Consider the following 21,829-nt stretch of genomic DNA (forward strand, 5'->3'; position numbering starts at 1 on the left):
CACTGGGCTCCTGAGAGTGATCCATTCTTTCACAAATGTTTGTAGAAGCAGTCTGCATGCCTAGGTGCTTGATTTTATACAACTGTGACCATGGAGGTGATTGGAACTCCTGAATCCAGTGATTTGGAGGAGTGTTGCAATACTTTTGGAAATGTAGTGTATATTCTTCTCCATTAATTTTTATCACCTAACTAAAACAATGGGTTCACATTAGGAGAGAGATTAAGTTTATGATACTTGTCCCAGTGATCATCCTTAAAATATAATTATTTTTCTCCATAATTTCATACATGCTTCATTGCTGACTAAAGATGACCATGAATTTGACCCAAACCCAAGCGGTTTGCAGCTCCCTGAATGGGCAAACTAAAGAGCCAGTTTTGACCAGTTCGCCCACTCCCCTAAACATCCAGTTGCTGCAGCCAGATATAATTAATTTGGTAGTGATATTTCTAGGTGCTGGATGTCTGCTGGCTTATTCCAAATTGTAAACAAGCCAGTGGACATCACTGACCTAACATGATCTTGACCATATTAGGTCAATGATGTCAGCAAGCTTTATTGACCAGTTTGCTGACATTCAGCAGCCATCTGTGGAGTTGTCATTTAATGACAGGAGTGCATTGCCACGCACAGGTTGTCATTCACTGTGATTGACAAGAGATCTAAACAACTGGATAACACGATTGCCATTGTATTTACATCAGGGGCAATGTTTTTATAATAAATGTCAGCTTAAAAAGGACTTTGTCAAGGTGTGCTTATTTACGTTGTGGGTGGGGGGGGGGGGCAGATATCTGTGTTCAACTTTATTGTAAAAGGGGCTTCCAGATTCCTAAACAAAGACCCCCACACATCCACTGAGCCCAAGTTGTGGGGATGAGGCCATTATGTGGACAAGGTGCTTTGCATTGTTACGTGACATCCACGGCAGTGCCCAGCTACTTATGAGCTTTTTTATTTTACCAAAAGCTTGCAAAGTGTCCTTAACCACTAGCCTACAAGGCACTTATACCCCCTTTTGAGACAGATAGAGCTTTCTTTTGGTGGTATTTAATCACCTCTGGGATTTTTATTTTTTCTTAAACAAACCCAAAACCACTGAAAAGTTTGAAAAAAACAAAACGTTTTTTCTTAGTTTTTGTTATACAATTTTGTAAATAAGTGATTTTTCTCCTTCACTGATGTGCGCTAATGAGGCTGCAGTGATGGGCACTGATAGGCTGCACTGATGGACACGGATAGGTGGCACTGATGGGCACTGATGAGGAGGCACTGGTAGGTTGCACTGATGGGCATTGACAGGCATCACTGATGGGCACTGAAAGGCAGCACTGATACATGACACTGATACATGGCACTGATAGGTGACACTGATAGGCGGCATTGACTGGCACTGATAGGCGGCACTGACAGGCGAAACTGATTGGCAGCACTGATTGGCATTGATAGGTGGCACTGACTGGCACTGATGGGTGACATTGAAAGGCAGCTCAGATGGGCACTGATATGTGGCATTGATGTGCACTGGTATGCACTATGTGGCATTGATGTGGCACTGATGGGCACTGGCACGTGGCACTTCTGGGTTCTGGGGCCACACTGATCATTGATGATCATTGTATATGTCCCCTCCGCGGAAAGCCGATTACCGGCTCTCCTCTCGAGCTGTCAGCGTGACAGCTCGAGAGGAGAGACATGCCGATAACCGGCATTTCCATGTTTACATGTGATCAGCTGTGATTGGACACAGCTGATCACATGACTGAGCCGACATCTTCAGCTCTTTCCGTGATCCACTGTGTCCGAGGGACACAGCGCACCGGCGATCGCCGCGCTGCGCGCTCCGAGCTGCGCATACGCAGTGAGAATGGTAGGACGTCATATAACGTCCTATCAGAACGAGAGAACCACCTTGCGCCCGTCATTGTACTATAGGGCGGGCGGAAGGTGGTTAAAGAGTAACTCCCCTTGGGGTGAGCTATGTACATTGCAAGGATTTTTACAAACTTTGTTTTGTTATTCTGAAGAAAGAGCTGTTTGTCTGTGTCCATGTGGAAAATTCAATTAATGGGAGTGGCTTCATAATTATCAATCATCTGCTGCACTTGCAAGGCTCTAATGAGGAACATTGCAGGATCTGCACCCCTTTAGACGTGATTTATTATTGGGAGTATGTCACCAAAAATTATATTAATGTTGCAGGGGATTCCTGAAATTTGACTTGTATCTAAGTGCAGACTTCTAGGAAAATCCGTAAGCCAATCACACACGGGAAATTATATTTCTGGGGGGGCATTCTGTGTACAGGTCACCTCCAGGTAGCCATATTGCATGTTACAGAAAATTACAGTGATGCAGATTGAAAAGGAAAGATAGTTTTTAATATTGTTCAATTACAATATGACTTTTTCCCATGATAGTAGAGTTACCCTTTAAAAAAGTAAAAAAAAAAAAAATTTACAAGATTTAGGTCCCATAGATTTCAATAGGGTTCAGGTGCTATGTTTAGGGTATGCAGATGTTTTCCAGTTGTTTGGTTTACTTCCAATCAAACTATGCTCAGTTCACTTACACTCACCAGCCACTTTATTAGGTACACCTTGCTAGTATCTGGTTGGACCCCCATTTTCCTTCAGAACAGTCTTAATTCTTCATGGCATAGATTCAACAAGGTGTTGGAAACATTCTTCAGAGATTTTGGTCAATATTGACATGAGTTACTGTTGCCTATCATCTTGAACCAGTCTGTCCATTCTCCTCGGACATCAACAAGGCATTTTTGTCCACACAACTGCCTCTCACTTGATATTTCTCTCTTTTGGACTATTCTTTTCTCTCTTTTGGACTATTCTTTGTAAACCCTAGAGATGGTTGTGCGTGAAAATCCCAGTAGATCAGCAGTTTTTGAAATACTAAGACTAGCCCGTCTGGCACCAACAACCATGCTACATTCAAAGCCACTTAAATCCCCTTTCTTCCCCATTCTGTGTGGTGTTATTTGAATGGTAAATTGTCTACAGAAAAAGTATTTAGTAAGTTAGCATTTGCGGACTTACTAATGAAAATTTTCATTGCCTGGCAGTCCCTAGCTTCAACACCTTCTCAGTTACAAAACTGTTTCAGCTGCATCTTGAGTATGCTGTCCAATTCTGGTTAACAGTCCTCCAGAAGGATGTGCCCGAACTGGAGAGAGTCCAAAGAAGGGCAACAAAGCTAATAAGTGGGCTGGAGGACATACAGTATGAGGAAAAACCAACAATTACATTTATTCCCCCATGGAGAAGCAAGAACTGAAGTATAACTAACTCATGTAAAGTTTAGTTTTGCCATCTGTGCCCCATTGAGAACATTTTCTTCCACTTCCTGTCTCATAGCCAAAACAGGAAGCAAGTGATAATCTTTCTAAAGTGAGGGAATGCCAGGTTGTCACCAGAACTAGTGGTCCTATTAGAAGGTAATCCCAAGTATTCCTGTTCTGAAGGCAACCCAACGAATTAAATTCAAAATACTAAGAACAACAACTTACAAAGCCATCCCAACTTGGCCCCCAGCTACATCACTAATCCAGTCTCAAAATGCCAAATAGCTCTCTTCGTTCCTCCCAAGACCTCCTTCTCTAGTTCCCTTATCGCCTCCTCCCATGCTCGCCTGCAGGACTTCTCCCGAGGCTCCCTCAACCTATGGAATTCTCTACCCCAATCTGTTCAACCATCTCCTACTCCGTCCACTTTTAGGCGATCCCTGAAAACTTCTCTTCAGAGAAGCCTATCTGGCCTCCACCTAGCAACTACTTTTGTTTTCTCCATCAGCTCATCTCCCACAGTTATTACCTTTTGTATCACTTGACCCTCCCATTTTAGATTGTAAGCTCTAACGAGCAGGGCCCTCTGATTCCTCCTGTATTCAATTGTATTGTAACTGTACTGTTGCCCTTATGTTTTAAAGCACTGCACAAACTGTTGGCACTATATAAATCCTGTATAACAACTCACAATTTTGGATTTTCTTTCACGTTGTACTTTAATCCCTTGGCGCCAGCGCCTCCCAACCCTTTAAGGGCTTCAGAAGCCGGGAGGCAGGGTGGGGTTTTAGTGTCATGTGACCGCCGTGATTTGCTGTCACATGATCAGGAAAGGTCCCGATCGAAAGATAAATTGTTGAGACATCCCTCTGTGTCCACAACTATAACCTTAACATGGGAGGGGTGGACTTCAATGACCAGATGATAAAACCGTACTTAGATTCCTGTAAAGCCAGACCCTAGTACAAAAAAGTGTATGTATATTTTTTTTCATTTGGCTTTGTACAATGGTTTTGTGCTTAAAGCAACTGGACAAAGAGGATCCTTCCTAGAAATTTCAGGAAGAGATCATTACAGCCCTTTTGTATCCAGAAGGTGCTGTGGCCCAAATCCCCAACCCAGATGCAGTAAGCCGACTGCATAAGGCATTTTCATGATGTCATTCCTGGTACCCTAACCCAAAAGTAACCTAAAAAAAGATGTGTCTGTAGCAGACACGGAATTAGATGTGTCCCTCCTGTCCTGGTCAACCTGGTCTCTGCCTCAAGGACTGCTTCCGTCAATACCACACACTAGTGAAGTATTAATATAGGGTATAGCATGGCACAGTCTAGGGTACACATTTACACAGGATATCGAAAGATGTCAGGTAGTCCGGAAACTGCTTATCGCATTTTGAGAGAACTTAAAATCAGTCTGGAAAGTTTACCAGTTTGCAATAAAAAAAAAAGAATAAGTGTTTTATTGGAGTTACTGTTCTGCTTTTGTGTTTTATTGTTAACCATTGTTTTCTCTGCACGAATGCCATTCAGCTGCAGCATCAATCTGTTTATTCTGAAAGCAACAGGGTTTGCTCCCAGAATACACGTGAGTGTGGGCAGTACTGCTGGATGAGATTTATCATCCGTAGTTTAAAAAAAAAAAAAAGAGAAGAGAACATATATACCCAAGCATGGGAGTCTGGGATGGTCTGTGGGTGGATTGCTCCTATGCTTCGGCATATATTTGTTTCCATTTTTTCTAGCAGAAATTTCTTCTTCCACATCGATTGATGTTAATGGAGGAATCTGTTGGGCTGAACAAAAAAACCCCTGAACATTTCATGCATGCCCAACATTAGAAGTAATAATACTCTAATGGTGGGCATACCTCACACTTCTGGCAGAGATTTTTTTATTCAGCCAACAGGCTGCATAAAAAAACAAAAAACGAACATATATGCCCAACAAGGACCAACAATGTACTGGTACATCACTGGACTTTGGGTGGTTATACCAGGTGATCCCTGCAGCTGAAAGGGACAGTGTAAAAAAAATAAATAAATGGGAGCTCCCCCCCCCCCGTCCCCCTGTGCTTGCGCGCAAAGGTGAATGCAAGCATCAGTCCCGTGTCGGTATGTAAACAGTGATTGCCCCATACATGTGAGGTATCACAACGGACATCAGATCGGGGGCAGTAATTCTAGCACTAGACCTTCTGCGTAAATCTAAGGTAGTAACCTGTAAAGGCTTTTAAAGCATCGCCTATGGATATTAAAAATGTATGTAGTTTGTCGCCGTTGCACAGTGTACACAGTTTTAAAGCATGCCATGTTTAGTTCTGTGTTTTTGTGAATTAAAAATTCAAAATAGTGTATTTTTTCCCAAAAATTTGCTAGGGCCTCACATACTTTTTCCTCCCTGCACTATGAATGTTTACATGTTATGTGCAATTAAACCATGGCACCATCTAATGTTTGTGTAGTATTATGTTCAGCAGACTGTGTTCTTCTATTGTTGTGACTTAGATGACGTTCAGAGCACATTTTATGCCCAATTCATGCAAAACTCCACGTAATCCCAAGGGGTTCACATACTTTTTCTTGCAACTGTATGTGGAATTACACTCCAAAATACATTCAGATACTTCTCCCGTGTATGGGGATACCAGATGTAAGAGACTTTGGCATTCTAGCTGAGTACAGGAGGGGTTTTTACAAGACCAGTCAGCCTGCACAAGTAAAGAGAGCAGCGGTGATTGGTTGGTATTGCTGGATTACTGCACAAATATGGAAGAATACACAAAGCACCAAATATCAAGTAAGAGCAGTCATGCCTCTTATAATTAGACAATATTGGCTTATCCCTAAGTTCAGCTTTAAGGAAATATGTTAATAAATTAAATCTCACTTTTATTATGGAAGTTATGTTAGCACACTCACCTGCAACTGCAAGATCCAATGTATCCTCATCGACAGACTCTTGAGAACAAAATTGCGTTAAAGGAGACAATGGATATGACGCATTAAGGTTTAAACCAAGCATGAAGTTATGCACTTTTCCAGCTCTTCCTTCACGTGTATTGAATAGGGCAGTGTCGCTTACTAGAGCCATGAACATGCGTTGAACCCAGCTGGCTTGATTGTTTTTTTGATATTCTTCTTCAGCTTCAACATTTTCACTTCCTAAGTGAAATTGATAAAAATTAGTAGTCAAACACATGCTCTCACCCCTATAACAGCTTTAAAGGCTAAGTTCACCCTTTCCAGAAAATATCCTATGCAGCCAAGGGGCCCCAGTAGATGTTTAAAAAAAAAAACAAAAAAAACTAACTTTGTAAAATGTTGGTTTTATTGTCGTACCTGTAGGCTATTTGTACCCCCCAGAAGCCTGGATAAAAATCTTTCAGTCAGCAACTCCCAGGTACTGCCATGTTGCAAGGACATGAAAACTACTGAACTCTCACTTCCAATATTGCAATGGTTTTCACATCCTAGAAACAAGCCAGGAGGTGGGCGATTCCTAACTGGGAGTTTTTCACACAGATATTTTTGAGGGCCCAAGCACAGGTATGATAATACGATTACTGAACAGGCTATTTTCTGGAAAAGTGAATTTATGCAGGCCCTATATGGGTCAAACTCCAAAAGAATTTTCTTTCAAAAATTGCAACTAAGAATTGTCGTTCGAATTTTGCACCATTGGTGTGCTGCAGCATCAGCAGATATTTCTGTGGCCATCAAATTTGAGTGATTGGGCATGTTGGGCATGTTGGAAAAACGAACACATTTCTAATGAATGTTGGGAGAATCGTGCAAGAAATATAATTGAAAAAGAAAGGAGCATGAGTTGTGACCTGGAAAGAAAAGAAAAGTCTCAACCATGAAAATGATTTTCTTTAGCAGGTGAAATTGAAGGCTTGGTTGGTGGAATTTCAAACTCAATGGTGGCACCATCGTGGCACCATTTTGCATTACAAAATGCACAAAACATCTGAAGATAATTTGTGCAGAAGTTGACCCATATATGGCCTGCATTGTTATGCACAACCCGTTGATTACCCATCATGTTAATCCCTTCGCAGCCAGTGTCATTCGTACAGTGACAGTGTATAGTACTATCACTGTATTAAAGTCTCTGGTGAAGTCAGTGGCAGTTAGTCAGTTTCCACCCAGTTAGTGTCAGATTGCACTCTGCACTATCACAGTCCCACTATAAGTCGCTAATCACTGCTATTCATAGCATGAAAAAAAATTCCAGTATACAGTTGTGTTCAAAATAATAGCAGTGTGTTGAAAAAAGTGAATAAAGCTCAAAATCCTTCTAATAGCTTTTATTTCCATACACACAAATGCATTGGGAACACTACACATTCTATTCCAAATCAAAATATGAAGACAAATATATCAAATTTGTGTTGTTCCCGTTTGCTTTCCTTTGAATCGCTTAATTAATATTTAGTTGTATAACCACTGTTTCTGAGAACTGCTGTACATCTGTGTTGCATGGAGTCAACCAACTTCTGGCACCTGTGAACAGGTATTCCAGCCCAGGATGATTGGACTACATTCCACAGTTCTTCTCTATTTCTTGGTTTTGCCTCAGAAACTGCATTTTTGATGTCACCCCACAAGTTTTCTATTGGATTAATATCCGGGGATTGGGCTGGCCACTCCATAACCAAGATGTTGCACGTTTACTGGTGTTTGGGGTCGTTGTCTTGTTGGAACAGCCATTTCAAGGGCATTTCCTCTTCAACATAAGGTAGCATGACCTCTTCAAGTATTCTGATGTATTCAAACTGATTCATGATCCCTGGTATGCGATAAATAGGCCCAACACCGTAGTATGAGAAACATCCCCATATCATGATGCTTGCGCAACCATGCTTCACTGTCTTCACAGTGTACTGTGGCTTGAATTCAGTGTTTGGGGGGGTTGTCTGACAAACTGTCTCCGGCCACTAGACCCAAAAAGAACAATCTTACTTTCATCAGTCCACAAAATGTTGCGCCATTTCTCTTTAGGCCAGTCAATGTGCTCTTTGGCAAATTGTAACCTCTTCAGCATGTCTTTTTTTCAACAGTGGGACTTTGCGGGGGCTTCTTGTAGATAGCTTGGCTTCACATAGGCGTCTTCTAATTGTAACACTACTCACAGGTAACTTTAGACCTTCTTTCATCTTCCTGGAGCTGATTGTTGGCTGAGTCCTTGCCATTTTCGCTATTCTTCTATCCATTCGAATGGTAGTTTTTCACTTTCTTCCACGTCTATCAGGTTTTGGTTGCCATTTTAAAGCATTTGCGATCATTTTAGCTGAGCAGCCTATCATTTTCTGCACTTCTTTATAAGTTTTCCCCTCTCCAATCAACTTTTTAATCAAGGTACGCTGTTCTTCTGAACAATGTCTGGAACGATCCATTTTCCTCAGAATTTCAGAGAGAAATGCACTGTAACCAGCATGTACAACATTTGCTGCATTCCTTCCTTAAATAAGGGCAATAATTGCCACCTGTTTTTCAAAGAATGAATGACCTCACTAATAGAACTCCACACTGCTATTATTTTGAACATGCCCCTTTCAATTAGTGATTCAATTACACCGAATGAGCAGCATGCATGTCATGACTGTTGGGTCTGTTGGATTTCTATTACTCTACTACACCTGCTAGTAAATTATTTGCCATGTAGAAATATCATTTCTACCAAAAACAGTGATTGATCAGGTTAGTGATGTCTGACTGCTATTATTTTGAACACAACTGTATATACCATAGTTCTTACCAAAAAGACATAGTAGAATGCATTTTAGCCTAAATTTATGAATAAATTAGATTTTTGTATTTGATAAGTTTTACAGCAGAAAGTTTAACATTCTGCTTAAACTTTGTGATTTTTAATAGTACTGCTTAGACCTTGAAGAAGGGGACATACCCCGAAAGCTTGTCCTCAAAATTGTATGTTAGTGCAAATAAAAAAAGTATCACGGACAGTACTCAATTGTTTCTACAGCAGAAAGTAAAAAGATTTTTTTTTTGTTTATATAATAAAAAACCCAGTGGTGATCAAATATTACCAAAAGAAAGCTCTATTTGTGTGAAAAAAGTGATATAAATTTTGTTTTGGTACAGTATTACTTGAAAAGCTTAACGCAAATAAATCACCAGGACCAGATGGCTTACACCCAAGAGTCCTCCAAGAAAAAAAGTCAGATTACTGCCAGACCATTAGTCCTAATTTTTATGAATAGCATACTAACAGGAATAGTACCAGCTGATTGGCGAAGGGCCAACGTCGTACCAATATTTTAAAAAGGGCAGAGATACATTCCTGGAAACTACAGGCCAGTCAGTCTATCATCAATAGTTTGCCAAGGAAAACAGCATCATTAGTAATCAGCATGGCTTTACGAAGTCATTCTTTCCAAACCAACCTGTTAACATTTTAGAAGGAAGTGATCTGCCATCTAGATAAAGGAAGGGTGGTTGATGTGGTGTACCTGGATTCTATACAGTTTCCAATAAACTCTTAATTTGCAAACAGGTCTGTAGGTATGGACCAGAGAGTTTGTAATTGGATAGAAAACTGGTTACAGGGGCGTGTCCAAAGGGTGGTGATTACTAGCAATTATTCAGACTGGTCTGGAGCAGTAAATGGGGTAATTCCAGGGCTCCATCCTGGGACCAGTTCTTTTTAATGTTTTCATGAACATAGACGTTGGTATAAATAGCTCAATCTCAGTGTTGCCAATGATACAAATAACATCATAGAAGGATATATAAACCCCACAAGAAGATCTCAATAAAATTAAGGGGTGGGCAGATACATGGCAAATGAGGTTTAATGTTGAAAATTGTAAAGTAATGCACTTTGGGACTAAAAATATGAATGCAAGTTACATGCTAGGGGGAAAACCTCTAGGGGAATTCAGTATGGAGAAAAATCAGGGGGTCATAGTAGATGACAGTCTTAGCAATGGCATGCAATGCCAAGCTGCAGCAAGCAAAGCTAACATTATATTTGCATGCATAAAAAAAGGGAATCTACGCCAGAGATAAAACTATAATTCTGCCACTGTATAAAACTCTGGTTCGACCGCATCTGGAGTATGCTGCCCAGTTCTGGTCACCATAATGTGCAAGAGCTGGAGAGAGTCCAGAGAATGGCAACAAAGTTAATAAGGGGTCTTGGGGACATCAGTTATGAGGAAAGGCTACACACATTAAACTTGGAGAAGAGATGCTTGAGAGGAGATATGATTGCGATATACCAATACCTCAATGGTGGTTCTGCTATAAGGAATAAACTATTCTGTCTCAGGAAGTATAAGAATACATGGGGCCACTCAATGAAATTGGGGAAGTGGTTTAACAAACAGCGTGGGGGTATTCCACTGTCAATGTGGTAGGAATGTGGAACTCACTTTGGTAATGTCAACGGGAAGTATTGATAGTTTTAAAGCTCTTAGATGGGCACCTTAGCGAACACAATATACAGGGATATAAGATATGAGTTTTTGACATGAACGCACCCACACAGGTTGAACTGGATGGACTATTGTCTTTATTCAACCTTACTATGTAACTATATGTAGTATACAGTATATAGCTGAATTAGGAGATTGTTGCAATCATAATCATACAGATGGGGAAGTATGTATACAAATGTGTGGGTGCTCCTCTTCAGATCCTATTTTCTCTAACTCCATCCACCCATATAGTCCTTGATTGTATAACAATATATCATTATCTAGGCACATCCTCATTGTTCTTACGGTATGGTTCTGCTGACCTTCTATTATATCCTATGAATAAAAAAACTTAGTTGTTCGCATCCTGATCAACACTACATCTATGTACAGACACCACTGGATGACTTAACCTAGTGTCAATGGTTATTAATTTAACCTGGATTGCTCACAAAGGACAGTCAAGCAGCGGCTGCCAGGTGTTCAGTAGATGATCCTACCACTTCCTGAATGTCTGCCTTTTTTCTTTTTTAAATTCTGGGGGGGGGGGGGGGATTTTGTATTGAAATACCACATTTCAACTGGAGCCAGCCAAATGTTTGCAGCTCACATCAACCTTAAAGGGCGGGTTTGCAAGCCAAGTTAAAATTGCAGCAGCCGTCATGTATACAGCCCCATCTGGCTGCAAAGATGGGCAGTCGGAGAGGTAGAACTGTGACTCGACTGTCTGTTTTTACTACCCTCTGGCAATCTGTGTGAAAGAGCCCATAGATTTCTGCAGACTCCACATGCTTTTCAGCAGCATAAAAACCCACTAAGAGAAAGACATTAACTATTTATGGTGTTGGAGGCATTGCTGTGTGTATATTACCCTCTATGCACAGTAAATTGCAATATAATAAGGAAAGCAAAACGGTTTCAGATAATGAAGACACAGGAGCACGGACTTAAAGTTGTTCAATGACAACAAACTGATTATGAACACATCTAGTTTTATTTACCGACTATATTGAAACTTGCATATTAAAGACATTACTTAATGCATCTTTGCATTTAATAAATTAAAAGAAATTGTTGTGGCATAATTTAGACAAAAATCCAGCGCAGGCATCAAAATTCAGAGTGTGGCCTCCCAAACTCCCGCAACTGCAGCTACTGGTCAGTGTATTCTGGTGGTGGGTGTCCCTGTCAGAATACAATGTCCCAGCAAAGGGGGAATGTTAATATTTTCATATTAAAGCAGTATTAAACCGAAAATATATTATATTGCAGCTTCCCAATCATTAGGTGTGGTGGCTGCAGCAGTTCTTTTCTTTGGCCTTTTCCCCTCTGTTTTCCTAGCGATTTGACCAATAGCACACTTCCTGTATTTGTGAGACACCACTCGGATGAATAAGCACTGGACACAGCAGACAGGTGGGAGTGTTAAATATATTAGCCAATTTGAATGCAATAACACATTGAATCCAAACTCCAGCCAACACTTTATAATCGGTTACAGCAAATCGGCTTGTACTCCTCACCTGCTTTCTGCCACACACGCTTGACACCATCTGAACCAAATAAGTTTATCTTGGTCTCATCAGACCACATCACCTGGTTCCAGTAATCCATGTCCTTAGTCTGCTTGTCTTCAGCAAACTGTTTCCGGACTTTCTTGTGCATCATCTTTAGAAGAGGCTTCCTTCTGGGACAACAGCCATGCAGACCAATTTGATGCAGTGTGCGGCATATGGTCTGAGCACTGACAGGCTGACCCCCCCACCCCTTCGACCTCTGCAGCAATGCTGGCAGCACTCATACGTCTATTTCCAAAAGATAACCTCTGGATATGACGCCAAGCACGTGCACTCAACTTCTTTGGTCGACCATGGTGAGGCCTGTTCTGAGTGGAACCTGTCCTGTTAAACTACTGTATGGTCTTGGCTATCATGGTGCAGTTCAGTTTCAGGGTCTTGCCAATCTGTGTATAGCTTACAACATCTTTATGTAGAGCAACAATTCTTTTTTTCAGATCCTCAGAATTCTTTGCCATGAGGTGCCATGTTGAACTTTCAGTGATCAGTATGAGAGAGAGAGAGCGATAACACCAAATTTAACACACCTGCTCCCCATTCACACCTGAGACCTTGTAACACTAACGATTCACATGACATTGGGGAGGGGAAAATTGCTAATTGGGTCCAATTTGGCCAATTTCACTTAGGGGTGTACTCACTTTTTTTGCCAGCGGTTTACACATTAATGGCTGTTTGTTGAGTTATTTTGAGGGGGCAGTAAATTTACACTGTTATACAAGCTGTACACTCAGCACTTTACGTTGTAGCAGTGTCATTTCTTCAGTGTTGTCACATGAAAAGATAGAATAAAATATTTACAAAAATGTGAGGGTGTACTCACTTCTGGGAGATACTGTATATCACTTTTCCATCAATCTTTATATGTAAATTAAGGGGATGATGTGCAGTAAAGTAATTATGATGTCATATATAGAAGACAACAGAGAATGTAATACTTACAGCGTAAAGCCCACTATTTCAAGAAAATCCATATGTTTACCTTTTGGCTCTTGTTGCTCATCATCGCTGTCTGAATTGTCCATGGTCACTATGTGCTTTGGTTTAATATTTTCTAGGTACAAAACAAACAAAAACATTTTATATTATTATATTGCCAGATGTAACAATTTATGAATATTCCAAAGATGGTTTTATAGTCCATTGAATTTAGTGCAGAAACAAAGCTGTAGTATCCTATGCGACATTTATCAGGCCAGTAGACTTAAGAAGGGAAAAGGGACATGGCTGGCAGCTTTTGCTGTTATTGGAAAGATGGCGAAAAAGTTAATCTTACTTCTTCCCTGTAACTCTTGACTGATCATCCATATCATTATTTCACATCTGTTCGTAAAGTACTGCAACAAATTTTTGCTAAAATGCTACCATAGTTGGTGAAGCCATTAGGTTGTGGTGTTCAAATAAGACTTTCCCATCAATTTCATCCCATCCTTATCCTCTCTGCTTTGTAAAAGCCACCCAACAGTCTTGGAAACATAAAGTAGTGGGTCAACTGAATGGCATGGTCGGAAAAATGTCCCACATACCTCAACGTGAAGTAGTACCCTTTGTACTGCAGCACTGCTGACCACTATTGTACCACTGGTAGTGGCTGGTACAAAAGTAATTTTTGTTACTGGTGTAGTCTACAGGACTCGGAGACCTGTTGGTATCTTACATCTCTTGGAGACTTCAGTAGTGAGATTTAATCATTAGTGAAGCTAACTTTTTGACTATACAAAAATATACATAGTTACCGTTACTACTGTAAATCATCCAGTACTCGAACACTGTTGAAATGCATGCATATTTAACCATTTTCAGACCTGCCACAGTAATTATACTGCAGCACATGCAGGCTCAATCATGTACATGTATTTCATTGTGCCTGTTCCGAGTTAGAAGCGTGCTGCACACTCGCTGGGGAGCACTGTGTGCCCCACTTGTGACCACTGTGTCTACTAGACACAGAGGATTACTGTTATCGATAACTGGGCATCGTGATCGGTATGATTAGTTGTAGCAATCACATGATAATGTAAACAACCTGCCATGAATGGCTTTTCATTAACAGCTTGCTTACTGTTGTGATTTATGATCGTCCTACAGCAATCACACGGTATCTGGCTACCTGCACCAAGTGATTAGCTGTAGCCAATCAAAAATCACAATCAAAAGCAAGCGGTTCATGAATAGTTTATCCATTTATGATGAAAACTTAAACTATTGCTTATACAGTGATCTTCACTGCAGCAATAACAGGTGTAAAAATAAATCTCTGACCACTCTCCAGAACAGTGTCACTATGGAGGCACTGAACTACTCTGAACAGAATGTTATTAAAAAAATAGTAAAAAACAAAACAAAAAAACCCCAAAACAAACAAACATACCATCACCAGTCAGTGTCCCTGATCACTGCCACAACAGTCATATGGCGCTGTACTAGAACCAATGACAGTATGTGAAAAAAAAATTGTAACAAAAAATTACAACTTCAAAAAACTGGCCATACCTTTTAAATACCTCAGACTGTCTACTTTCCAAAAAGGGGTCATTTTAGGTTTATTTGTACTGTCTAGAGATGAGCGAATCGAAGTAGGCGAAGTGGAATTCGTTTCGAATATTAGAAAAATTTCGATTCGCGCCGAATCCGAAAATAAGCAGACTTCGGATGCGCGAATCGAAATTTTTCCTAAAATGGCGGCGACATGTGCGGCGACGGAGCGGGGATGTCTGGGAAGGCGCGCAGACAAGGCGCGCTGACCCATAATGCATTCATTCATGACTTGTGATCGCATTAGCCAATCAGCAGCCAGCCAGCCAGCACTGTGTAATGGTCGAGCTATAAATGGCGGCCATTTTAGAATTCTCCATTTGCCTCCAGTCATTCAACAGAGGCAGACCTGGCTGTATTCAGGGAGAGAGTTAGGGCCACAGAAACGTTACTTAGGGACATAGAAACGTTAGTTAGGGCCACAGAAACGTTACTTAGGGCCACAGAAACGTTACTTAGGGCCACAGAAACGTTACTTAGGGCCACAGAATCGTTACTTAGGGCCACAGAAACGTTACTTAGGGCCACAGAATCGTTACTTGGGGCCACAGAAACGTTACTTAGGGCCACAGAAACGTTACTTAGGGCCACAGAAACGTTACTTAGGGCCACAGAAACGTTACTTAGGGCCACAGAATTGTTACTTAGGGACAGACACAGAATTGTTACTGAGGGACACAGAATTGTTACTGAGGGCCACAGAACTGTTACTTAGGGCCACAGAACTGTTACTCAGGGACAGACACAGAATTGTTACTTAGGGACAGACACAGAATTGTTACTGAGGGACACAGATTTGTTACTGAGGGCCACAGAACCGTTACTTAGGGCCACAGAAATGTTACTTAGGGACACAGAAACGTTACTTAGGGCCACAGAAACGTTACTTAGGGACAGACACAGAATTGTTACTTAGGGACAGACACAGAATTGTTACTTAGGGACAGACACAGAATTGTTACTGAGGGACACAGATTTGTTACTGAGGGCCACAGAACCGTTACTTAGGGCCACAGAAACGTTACTTAGGGACACAGAATTGTTACTTAGGGCCACAGAAACGCTACTTAGGGCTACAGAAACGTTACTTAGGGCCACAGAATCGTTACTTAGGGCCACAGAATCGTTACTTAGGGCCACAGAATCGTTACTTAGGGCCACAGAAACGTTACTTAGGGCCACAGAAACGTTACTTAGGGCCACAGAAACGTTACTTAGGGACAGACACAGAATTGTTACTGAGGGACACAGAATTGTTACTGAGGGCCACAGAACTGTTACTTAGGGCCACAGAATTGTTACTTAGGGCCACAGAATTGTTACTTAGGGACAGACACAGAATTGTTACTGAGGGACACAGATTTGTTACTGAGGGCCACAGAAATGTTACTCAGGGACACAGAACTGTTACTCAGGGACAGACACAGAATTGTTACTGAGGGACACAGAATTGTTACTCAGGGACAGACACAGAATTGTTACTCAGGGACAGACACAGAATTGTTACTGAGGGACACAGAATCGTTGAATTAAAGAGTATGTCAGACAACATGCATAGGAGTGGCAGAGGAGGCAATGTTTTAGGAGCGAGCAGACGTGGCAGCAGAGGAAGGGGTCGAGGCAGCACTAGTCGCAGCCAGAGGCCAGTGCTCCCGGTGTCATCCAGCGGTCGTGTCTCCACCGACAACCCTGCCGTCATCGATTGGTTGGCTCGGTCGTCTTCCTCTTCCCAGGTCACCTCTGACACCTACAGCCAACGGTCGGTGGGTACGTCAGACACAACCGTTAGTTGGCATGGCCCGGGAGCAAGCCCACTGAAATCACGTGTCCTCTACCTGCCCCTGTCCTTTGGTGTTCCCTCACCAAGCAAAGTATCGCATGCTGTGGGCTCAGCCCCACTGTACAGTGAGGAAGAGCTAACAGAGGGTGGTCAGGAACGGGGGGAGACATCCGCCTCTTCAGCAGCCAGGCGAAGAAGTAGTGGCGAGGAGAGTGGCTCGGTAGCCGGTCTAGAGACAGGTCTGTCTCCTGACCCACACGCAGCCGAGGGGGCTAGTAGTGAGGCGGAGACCCTAATTGATGATGATGAGGCTGATCGCACTTGGTAGCCTCGTCGTCATTAGGCTATTGCTTCCGCATCATCAGGAGAAGAGGGTGGCAGCTTGGCAGCGAGCAAAACAGTCGGTGGGTTGCCCAGGAGGCAGCAGGGTCGCAGCAGTGTCAGTGGAGGCAAACGGCCACGGAGTAGAGCACCAGCTCCACTGCAGCCTACCACCACGGCCAGTAGTGGTGCCGGTGTGCACGGAGGAAGCAGCAGTCAGCCAGTGAGGAGTATCAGGGGAAAAGTTTCCTACTCGGCGGTGTGGCAATTTTTTGTCAAGCCGCCCGAGGAAGTAAACGTAGCCGTATGTCGACTATGTGGCCAGAAAGTCAAGCGTGGCCAGGGGGCCCATGTTGGGACTACAGCGTTGCGGCAGCATATGCAGCGTCGCCATTTGGTGGCCTGGGAAAACCGTGATAAAGCTACGGCGGTTCTGCCCGCCCCAGCCCCCGCTCCATCACCCGCTCCGTTACTTGCTCCGTCACCCGACGTCAATCGCCCTCTATCAGCCAGTCAAGGCTCCAACACCTCTGCTGAGGGGAGTTGTCGCTCGTTGGCATCTTCCGCTCGTTCTGATGCTCCTTCTCCTGCGAGCACGCACCCGACGGTGCAAAAGCTGAACGTCCTCCTGTCCAAGTTGCTGGTGCTGCAGTCCCTCCCTTTCCAAGTGGTGGACTCAGCACCTTTCCGAGAAATGATGGCTTGTGCCGCGCCGCGGTGGAGAGTGCCAAGCCGTCATTTCTTCGCCAAAAAGGCAGTGCCAGCCCTGCATTCACATGTAGAAGAGATGGTGGGCCAGTCTTTGAGCATGTCGGTCTCTGCCAAAGTGCACGGCAGCGCCGACGTGTGGAGCTGTAACTACGGTCAGGGACAGTACATGTCATTTACGGCCCACTGGGTGAACGTGGTGCCGTCACAGCCGCACCAGCAACTTGGACAGCTCACGCCGCTTTTGCCTCCACGTTTGCACGTCCTTGGTCCGGCAAAGATGTCCGCCTCTACCACCTCTTCTTCCGCCGTGTCCTCAGCCGCCACCCCCGTGCCAAGTCCCATTACCCGACCGGCATATCACATGTGCAGGGCGCAACGGTGTCACGCTGTGCTGCACCTGGTATGCCTTGGCGAACGTAGTCACACAGGGGAGGTGTCAGGAATGGACTGGCCAGCAATGGTGGGACTCACCTGCCTTTTGATCTGCAGTACCAGGGCTGGCCAGCGGGTGCTCCCAGCAATCAGAGACTCAACTTTGCAGCCAGCTAACACCTGGAACTGATTATGCTGGGGTATTTAAGGGATGGCCAGACCCACAGACTCTGCCTTGGTGTGTGTTTGTCCTGGGCCCTGTATCTGTCCTGCATCCTGTTCCTGCTCTCTGTTCCTGTCTGATTCTTTGCTGACCCTGTTCTGATCCCTGGCTTGTGACCCTGACCATCCCTCTGCCTGACCCTCTGTACCACGCTGCTTGCTACCTGTTCTGATCCCTGGCTTGTGACCCTGACCATCCCTCTGCCTGACCCTCTGTACTACACTGCTTGCTACCTGCTGAACCTGGCCTGTGACCCCGACCATTCTCCGCTTGCTCCCCCTGTACCTACCTGCCCTATTGATATTGACCCGGCCTGCCTGACGACGCTTGCTTGTATGTACTGTTATCTGTGGGTGGTTGGTTTGGTTTGTTTGCACTGTATTATGTTTTAGTATTGCACTGCGTTTATGGTTGTATTGTTAGTGTTAATAAATTACATTGTTTATCACATATCTGAAGTCTGCGTTTCCCTGCGTCAGTCACACATCTCTGGTCACACCTGAGAGCCCTGACAGGAGGAACTTCTCAGTGTAATGAACAGAGAAATCGACAGATGGCTGTCTCCGCGCAAACTGAAAATCGGAACCATGTTGACCGACAACGGAAAGAACATGGTGTCTGCTCTGCGTCAAGGAAGGTTGTGCCATGCGCCATGCATGGCTCACGTGTTCAATCTGAATGTCAAGCGGTTCCTAAAATCCACCATCCCACTGCAAGACATCCTTAAAATGTCACGTAAACTTTGCATGCATTTCAGCCATTCCTACACCGCAAAGCACACCCTCCTTGAGCTGCAGCGGCAGAACGGAATTCCACAGCATCGCCTGATCTGCGACGTTGCAACAAGGTGGAATTCAACCCTACACATGTTAGACCGCCTTTACGAACAGCGAAAGGCCATCACCGATTTCCTGATGTTACAAGCGGATAAAGGTACTCCCCTGTGTAACTTCGATGTCAGCCATTGGCAGCTCATGCGTGACACCTGCCGCTTGCTCAGGCCCTTTGAGGAGGCCACGCTATTCGTGAGTCGGCAGGACTATGGGATGAACGACGTCATTTCTCTGTTGCACGTCCTGGAACAAATGCTGTTAACAATGGCTGGTCAGGGTGCGGTAGACGTGGCGCACAGATCTCAACGCCACATGACCCCTGTGGGGGCAAGACAGGAAGAAGAGGAGGAGGTAGAGGAGGACATTTGTGCTCAGGAATTATTGAGTGAAATGGGTGGTTTTTCCACTCAGCGGACAGGAGTGGAGGAGCAGGAGCATCTGGTAGAGGAGGAGGAGGAGGAGACAGAGGACCCAGACGCACCGTGGCAGTATGCTGTGGAGATGGAGGCAGGGAGTCCCTCGCATTCCTTGGCACAAATGGCCCATAGCATGCTCGGTTGCTTACGTAGCGACAGCCGAATAATAACCATCAGACAGAGGGATGACTTTTGGCTGTCCACCTTGTTGGACCCTCGCTACCGTTCAAAAATGGTGGCCTTTTTCACACCTGCTGAGAGGGAGGCCAAAATAACGTACTATAAAAACCACCTATGTAGTCAGTTGGTCTCTGCCTTTCTGCGCCAACGTCCATCCTCAGACACTGTGGGCCCTGTGCGCTCGCGTTCCGCTGCCATGGCAGCAGGGGAGGGGTGGGGTGGTAGGAGCAGTGGCAGCTCCACCAGCAGCGGCTGCCTCAGTCTGCAGTCGATGATGAGTAGCTTTCTTCACCAGCGCAGTGAGGAAACTACTAACCAGCCGCAGCAGCAGCAGCAGCATCAGGTGGACCTGGAGCAGGACCTCAAACAACAGGCTTGGGCCTACTTGGACAGCACCCTGCCAACCGAGGTAGACAATCCCCTTGACTACTGGGCAACGAAACTTGACCTTTGGCCCCAACTAGCTGAATTTGCCCTTGAAAGGCTGTCATGCCCGGCCAGTAGTGTGGCATCGGAGCGCGTGTTTAGTGCGGCAGGAGGTATTGTAACTCCGCGGAGGACACGACTGTCCACCCAAAGTGTGGAGAGACTCACGTTTGTGAAAATGAATCAGGCGTGGATTAGTCTGGATTTCAAACCACCAGTTCCTGACACAACTGACTAAATCTGCCATGAATCATGCCCCAAACATGTGCCACTTTCAGGTCTCCTCACACTGCTGGTGTGTTCCATTTTTTGTTATAGGGTGCTGGCAGATTACGGGCCTCCCATAGCTGCTGCCAGGCCCCTAATCTGCCATGGGCCCCTGTACCGCCTCCTCATGCTGCTGCCAGGTCCACAGTGTCTCATGCCATGTGCCACTTTCAGGTCTCCTCACACTGCTGGTGTGTTCCATTTTTTGTCATAGGGTGCTGGCAGATTACGGGCCTCTCATAGCTGCTGCCAGGCCCCTAATCTGCCATGGGCCCCTATACCGCCTCCTCATGCTGCTGCCAGGTCCAGAGTCTCTCATGGGTCCCTGTACGGCCTCCCATTGCTGCTGTCTCCATCGCCACACTCTGCCATGTGCCACTTTCAGGTCTCCTCACACACTGCTGGTGTGTTCCATTTTTTGTCATAGGGTGCTGGCAGATCACGGGCCTCCCATTGCTGCTGCCAGGCCCCTAATCTGCCATGGGCCCCTGTACCGCCTCTTCATGCTGCTGCCAGGCCCGTAATCTGTCATGGGCTCCTGTTGTCGCTTGTTGGCATATTCCGCTCGTTCAGATGCTCCTTCTCCTGCTACTCCTCTTCACGGATTCCGTCAGCAGTCTTTCTTGGAATCCTTTTCCAAGAGACAACAGTTTGCGAGCACGCACCCGACCGTGCAGAAGCTGAACGTCCTCCTGTCCAAGTTGCTGCTGCCAGGCTCGTAATCTGTCATGCGCCCCTGTACCGCCTCCTCATGCTGCTGCCAGGTCCAGAGTGTGTCATGGGCCCCCGTACCGACTCCTCATGCTGCTGCCAGGCCCGTAATCTGTCATGGGCCCCTGTACCGCCTCCTCATGCTGCTGCCAGGTCCAGAGTGTGTCATGGGTCCCTGTACGGCCTCCCATTGCTGCTGCCAGGCCCGTAATCTGCCATGGGCCCCCGTACCAAACTCCTCATGCTGCTGCCAGGCCCGTAATCTGTCATGGGCCCCTGTACCGCCTCCTCATGCTGCTGCCAGGTCCAGAGTGTGTCATGGGTCCCTGTACGGCCTCCCATTGCTGCTGTCTCCATCGCCACACTCTGCCATGTGCCACTTTCAGGTCTCCTCACACTGCTGGTGGTTTCCATTTTTGTCATAGGGTGCTGTATGGCCTCCCATTGCTGCTGCCTCCACCGCCACACTGTGGCTCCACACTCTGGTTTTGGCCCCGTGACTGCCCAAATGAGTGAAGTCTGCGGTGATTCTAAGATCGACGGCACTCATCTGCATGTCATACTGACTGTCAGTATTATTTCTCTTCCCCAGCAGACTCCAAGGGCATTTAAATTAAAGGTACAGTGTTCTGCACTAATATAAAGGCTCTCTGAAGCCTAGAAACACCCTTTTATAAGTTAAATTCGCAGCGAATATATTCGACTCGAATCGAAATTTTTTCACGAA

The 21,829-nt window shown here is 44.7% G+C and overlaps 1 protein-coding gene across 2 annotated transcripts in view; it reads right to left on the reverse strand.

The window, feature by feature from the left end:
• Positions 1-21,829, reverse strand: part of PLA2G4A (phospholipase A2 group IVA) — a 237,517-nt gene that overhangs the window by 37,800 nt on the left and 177,888 nt on the right. For both annotated transcript variants that reach the window (XM_089692650.1, XM_089692651.1), the window contains 2 exons: positions 13,310-13,381; positions 6,225-6,467 (listed from right to left, as the gene is read on the reverse strand). In XM_089692650.1, the coding sequence (XP_089548776.1) occupies positions 6,225-6,467; positions 13,310-13,381 (315 nt within the window). The remainder of the gene's footprint in view (positions 1-6,224; positions 6,468-13,309; positions 13,382-21,829) is intronic.

This window comes from Staurois parvus, unplaced genomic scaffold (genome assembly GCF_062004578.1).
Source record: "Staurois parvus isolate SC_StPar_1 unplaced genomic scaffold, SC_StPar_1.0 ptg000597l, whole genome shotgun sequence".
Classification (NCBI taxonomy): domain Eukaryota; kingdom Metazoa; phylum Chordata; class Amphibia; order Anura; family Ranidae; genus Staurois; species Staurois parvus.